This window comes from Medicago truncatula, chromosome 2 (assembly GCF_003473485.1).
Source record: "Medicago truncatula cultivar Jemalong A17 chromosome 2, MtrunA17r5.0-ANR, whole genome shotgun sequence".
Taxonomy (NCBI): Eukaryota; Viridiplantae; Streptophyta; class Magnoliopsida; order Fabales; family Fabaceae; genus Medicago; species Medicago truncatula.
The window spans coordinates 24,085,417-24,091,686 of record NC_053043.1 but is presented as its reverse complement, the minus strand read 5'-3'; the positions used below and the strand labels follow the sequence as shown (position 1 = coordinate 24,091,686).

The window sequence follows — 6,270 nt, the reverse complement described above, 5'->3', positions numbered from 1 at the left end:
GGTATTTCGCGACGGTTCTGGAAACTGTCATTACAACCGCCGTAAAAGGTGTAGCGACAGTTGTAACTGTCGCAATATGATTTTTTTTATTTTGTATGGATGGGTCTTATAGGCTTGCAGCGCAGTTTAAAACCGTCGCAAATGTATAAATTTCATTTTTTTAATAATATTTCCTATTTATCAATTTTCATTAGATTAATTTTGACAGCTGAATAAATAACAACTAATCTTAATTTAAAATGAAACTATTAATCAATAAATACTTAAAATGGAATAATATGTAACTACAAATTACTTAATTTCATTCCATATAAACCATCCAAAAGTATCAATGTTGATCCATACATTGAACTTAATTAAAACTATAAATCAAGTAGCTTAAAATTCAGATCCATACATTGAATGAATTTGATTAAAACTAGAAATAAAGTTAGCTTAAACGTTCAAAAACCAAAATACAAGTGAATTTCAATGGTTGACTTTACAAAAAAGTACATCATCATTAGCTCATAATATTTATCTAAATATCCCTAGTGATGTTGCTCATGATTCTCAAGGCGATAACTAGACTCGGAGGAGCGCACACCATCTCTTGGTGATTCTGTGTTTGTTGGCTGAAAAATAAAATAAGACAATGATTAGCAATATCAAAGTACTCATTAACACTCAAAACAAAAGAAAAACAACATTACTCAAAATGGATAATAAAGTAAAACAACCAAGTCAAACAGACCTTGTAAAAATAACACCAAACAACCAAGTAAAAACATACAAAATCCAAGGTCGAGCTCCAAAGAAGTTGACAACAACAACCAAACAACCAAGTAAAAACATACAAAATCCTCAATTACGGCAACAACCATGCATAGTTAATTTCAAATTACTACAGCAGGTCCTTACGAGTTTCAAGTTACTTCCTGAAACTTGCAATCCAAATCAATGATTCCACACAACACCAGGACAACCTTAAACTGATGTTGATAATAAAAAATATCATTCGGGAAGTGTATACAATTTGGTTTGGTTTGGTTTATGAACCATGCACATCCCTACCTAAAACTTAACATCCTAATTCAAGCAACAAGAATGAAACTTGTGAAAATACAATTTTACCTGTTTTTCTCTAGAATTCTGCATTTGCATCAAAAATGCCACTTGTTCCTTCAAGATATCAACTTGTGAAGCCTTATCCTTAAGTGAATCGATTTCGGCTTGCATTTTCAACATCTTCTCATTAGCCTCAAAGGAAGATGTCGCTCTAGCACGGTGAGAAGTAGAGATTTGAGATGGTGGTATCCCAAGTCCCATAGAACGCACATATCCAGGATGTTCTTTTCCAAACACTTTGACAAATGCTTCATTCTCAGGAGTGTTTTGCATTTCAATTTGCAATTGTTCCTGCATATTATTCAGGGATCTTATTTGATAAACAAAGGTACTTCACAAGATGTTTATCACTATGTCAGACTTACAAAGCAATTAATCATACATCGAAATTGTTTGATTAGCATCCTATGCTACTACGATTTGAAACTGCTATCGAGGTCAAATTCTTTTAGGGTCTTTGTGTTAAGAATCTATCTTGAAACAATTTTGTTCCATCTGTTGATAAGTTTAGCTTTTAGATTTTTCTAAAAAGAAATATCAATGCTTAATTATTTTGTACTTGGTTTTGGAAAATAGTGATGCTAATCACTATTGGTTTTCTCCATAAATTTCATTATTTAGGTTATTGTTTATTTATTTATTGTTCTTGATACTGTAGGAGCATGTTTGAAGTTTCACTGTGCATTTCATATCACTGTCTTGCAGTACAACCATATGAATCCTATTTAGCTTATCAAAAATTGTTTTCTATAAATTGCAGTCATTACAAGCTCAGACTGTCAAATACACAATTCTCCAGTTTGTGTATGAGTATTGGAAAGAAAAGGTATGCAATTTGACTATCTCTTTTGAGGGATAAGACTCCTTTGTTTATTGATTTAACTTTCTGAATGTAATTCATTAATTGTATTCATTCTATTACTCTACTTCTATCTATAATAATGTCTGCACAATCTAACCAAACAATATACACATCAACAGTGAACTTTGTTTGCTTTACAATATTCCAAAATGAATCATCAATCATGTATAGTCAGTTACCTAAGTCAAACTTGTGCATAATCATAATTGTACAATTTCATTCAGGAAAAGGCAATTGCATCCAAGAACAACATTAACTTGTATCATGGATAAAACATACACACATCAGTAATAAAAGGAAAAGATGCACTTACAGCTTTTTTCTTGGCCTCTTCATTGACATATAGCCCTTTGGAGTCCTTATGAGAAACTGAAAACATTTCTGCCCTACTGTATTCTCGACCATCTTTCACTTCCTACAAATAACCACATATAATAAGTACTTGTGCAATTAAGTATTTGATCAATGACAGATTGAGTGAATCATACCAACTCATCTTTCTTCCTCGCAAGAGACATTTTTCCTAGTGTATGAGGGGTCGTTAGCTTTTTCCTATTTGCTACATTTTTTCGCGCCTTCTTTTGCGTGTCCGGCTTCCGCCTATATGCTACAAAAAGAGCCCAATCAGTTGGGTCAATATGACATGGATAATTCGCAAGATTCACTTCTAATGGGAGATCCCATTTATAATGTTCCTTGAACAACCGACATCTTTCATCCTTCCATTTCCTTCCAATACTTGTCAAAATATAGCTTTTGTTGTCTCCATCATCAACAACAAATTTTGTCTTGAAACATAAACATAAAATAATAGTTACTAAACAAAAGAAACAATAAATCAGAAATATATAGTTGTATATCAATGATACCTTTATTTTTTCATCATAAACTTTAGTTTTTGTTTTCTCTGGAATTTTGTCCCAACTTTCAAACATTATTGGAAAGTCTCTATACATTCTAGCAAGGGTACCCAAAAAACTCGCTAAAAAACCAGCTGCTTCTCCCACTGGTTGACGGCCATTCCATCTTGTTATTATCCTTGTTCCATTAGGAGATTCAAGCAACACATCATACACCACTAAACGCATGTTTGAAACATGACCCGCCCCATCTAACACATAAGAAAGTAAGTGAAATATAGCATAAGTCAATGATGTAAAACAATTAAATTATTTAAAGATAATTTGGAATTAGATCACTTACTTATAACTTCTAAATCCCAATATTTAGATTTCTTTTTTTTAGTAATATTCGGCGCATCATCTAACACGTCATCTTCAGAATCAGGGAATGGAATAGAATGATTATGTGATGTGGCCTGGGAAGATGGCAGTTCAGTCACCTCAACTATTTCCGGCAGTGTTGTCACCTTGCTAGTTAGTGGATATGTCTCTTGGACTGGTGCAGGTGGTGGTGTCACATGTGTGGGTGGTGGAGGGGCTTGTGGTAAGTCATGCGAACGGAGGCGCTTCTTATTTGCTACCTCAAGAGCTCCAGGTTGTACAAACCTTGAACGACCCTTCACAGACTAAATAAGATCAGTCATAAATATGGAGGGATTTGGTTGGTCCAACAAAGAAAAAATAACTATAGGAATCAAAAGTAAAATTAATAGATCACACTTTCATGTGCATAATCACAGTATGCCATAAACAACATCTGACATCAACAATACATTGTAAATATATAGATAAGAATGCAAACATCTCACTACAAAGTTAAATTCAGGTTCTTTAAGTTGAGAAGTGTTTGAGAATGAGTTTGCAACAAATGTCTATAACACAGTTAAATAATATCATACATTTCAAGCTAACGCATAAACTATCCTTTAAACATCAAATCTAAGTTTCATAATTAGTTAAGAAAAATACTCTTCTGAGTCTGAAACATTTTTTTGACAAGTGAGATAATATTACTACACCGATGAAATCAAAATTAAGCAAGAAAAATAAATCAAATAAAGATATGTTCTTTTAAACATATCAGATACATTATCCTTTAAGCCGATGAATCAGAAATCAATAAAAAAAAAAAAAAAGGTTCTAAAGCTTCAAAATCAATAAATCATACCGATGAAGGTTTTTTAGTGGCAGAAGACGATTTGACAAGGGATTGGGCGAGAATTGGCAGATTGAGAGCGTGAATCTTTTCATTAATAACTTCAATTCTTTTGCTCCGTGCATATTCATATGGTGTCATCTTTTTCACAAAGTTGAGACTCCAAAAACACTTACGCTGCAAGCATTGATGATAAACAAGTCAAAACAATGCACAAGATAAGTAAAAGTATCTTGTGTAATACAAAATTAGCCATAAATAAGATCATCGATAAATTTTCTTTCCATATATTATCAAGTGTACAAGTCCTTCAATATTTAAGAAATGGTTAAAATTAGAGAAGAATAGGCACATGTTGTCCTCAATGAAAACTACAATATTCAAACATTTGTATATCATTAAACAAAATGAGATGCGCAAAACAACATAATATCAAGGCAATGACAACAATGGAAAGTGGACACTATTGAGCTATGTTCCTTCTTTAAGAAACCAACCAATAACCTGAGATAAGCCTAACTTTGCATCAGAGCAATAACCATTTCAACAATGTTTCTAGAAAACAAAACACATCCTTGCTCATTTTACAATGTCAATAACAGCATAATTAGCTAGACCTCTAAATTTATAGGAATGTGAGAAACTATTTTTCCAATCTCATGAACTGACATGAAACAACTGCTTCCACAATTGACTAGAATTTTGACTGCCACTAACTTAGTTCCCATGTTTACATCAACAGAACAAAGCACACAAATGAACTTATGGAACACAATTTCACCAATAAACACAAAATGTCAATATTCTAACAACAATGATTGAACAAAACAAAACAATGTAAAATCATTTTTTTTTATTTATAACTAAAGCAGATAACCAATATCACATTTGTGTTCCCACACCACCAATTTTATATTCAACAAACACCCATTTAAGATAAACACAACCAAAAAAAGATGCTTTCACCTAAAGAAACCAGTGAACCACCCCAAAAAAGTTATTTATTTTATAAATTGTTTCTAAATAAACAAATCTCAACTTTTTCCATATATCAACAAACAAAACAAAAAATACCCTATTTTTCCATATATCAGCAACATAAAAAAAAATGAATTTTTTCTTAAAAACAAGAAAAACCCAAAAAAATAAAATAAAGACATTATTTCAATCCTAAGATTCAAATAGGTACAAAAAAAGTACAAAACAGCCCATAAAAAAACAACCCTTTGCGATTAGGGGTTTTGTTGAGTGAGTGGGTGAAGGATTTTTGATGAAACAATAGTGTATGAAGAAAAATATATCAAAATCAAAGCATATAATAAGATAAAATCAACGAAAGGAAAAGAACTTACGGCGATATGAATTAGAACAATTTGTTGTGTGAAGAAAAATCAACGATTTGCTCTACTCTGTGAGTTGAATTGAACCTTATTGTGAAGAATTTGAACCATTTGGGGCTTTGTTGAGTGAAAGGAAAAGAAACCAAAAATTGAGTGAGTGGATGGAGGATTCACGATGAATTGGAATGGCGTGAGAGAGCACTTGTGATTAGGGGTTTTAGTTTTGTTGAATTGAAACGATTGGTGAGAAGTGATTTGGGAGTGAGAAGTGATTTGGGAGTGAGAAGGGTTTGGGAGTTTTCACGTTTTTTTTTTTTTTTTCTGAAAATAAAGATGAGAGGGAGCCAATATTTTTGGAAGAACCGCTCTTTATTTTCAATTCGCGCTATAAGTCATTCTCCATTTTAGAATTAAAACATTGCGACCGTTAAGCAAACTGTCGTAAGAACCGTTGCAATACTCATTAAAAAAACAATCTTGCGACAGTTATGCCAATATGTCGTAATCTGAGTGTCGCAAAATGACAATTTTCTTGTAGTGACACACCGAAATTCACAGTTGATGCTTCCTGTGCTTTTCTTCCCTTCTCCCTCTTTTGACTTGTGTTGACGAGTCTTTCTTCTTTTTATACTCCTTTCTGTCCCTTCGGAATTAAAAGTGTTCTTAAGACCATAATCCCCCTTGGCTTAATATCCTTTTAGAGAAGAGAAAGCGGTAGAGTCCTTCGTCGTTCAATCCAAGGTAAGGGTGGGACTAACATTCAATAATCTTAAGTCATTGATTCTGAAAATTGGATTTAATATGTTGTAAGTTTTAGTTTTGAGAATTTGGGAATTAGGGTTAAAATTGATTATTTGATGATTTTCTAAAATAATGTTTTGGGTCAAGTTTTATATGATTTTG

The 6,270-nt window shown here is 32.5% G+C and overlaps 1 protein-coding gene across 2 annotated transcripts; it reads right to left on the bottom strand.

The window, feature by feature from the left end:
• Nucleotides 1-352: 352 nt before the first annotated feature.
• LOC25480695 (uncharacterized) lies at nt 353-5,760 on the bottom strand. Of its 2 annotated transcripts, none has more exons than XM_039830559.1 (8): nt 5,380-5,760; nt 4,040-4,204; nt 3,173-3,497; nt 2,839-3,080; nt 2,458-2,757; nt 2,283-2,384; nt 1,114-1,398; nt 353-614 (listed from the first exon to the last, which is right to left on the bottom strand). In XM_039830559.1, the coding sequence occupies exons 2-8, from the start codon at nt 4,166-4,168 to the stop codon at nt 531-533; spliced, it is 1,467 nt and encodes a 488-aa protein (XP_039686493.1). In that variant the 5' UTR covers nt 4,169-4,204; nt 5,380-5,760; the 3' UTR covers nt 353-530. The 2 variants fall into 2 exon arrangements, with proteins under 2 accessions (XP_039686493.1, XP_039686494.1); XM_039830560.1 differs by having other exon boundaries at nt 3,173-3,488; nt 5,380-5,759.
• Nucleotides 5,761-6,270: the final 510 nt, after the last annotated feature.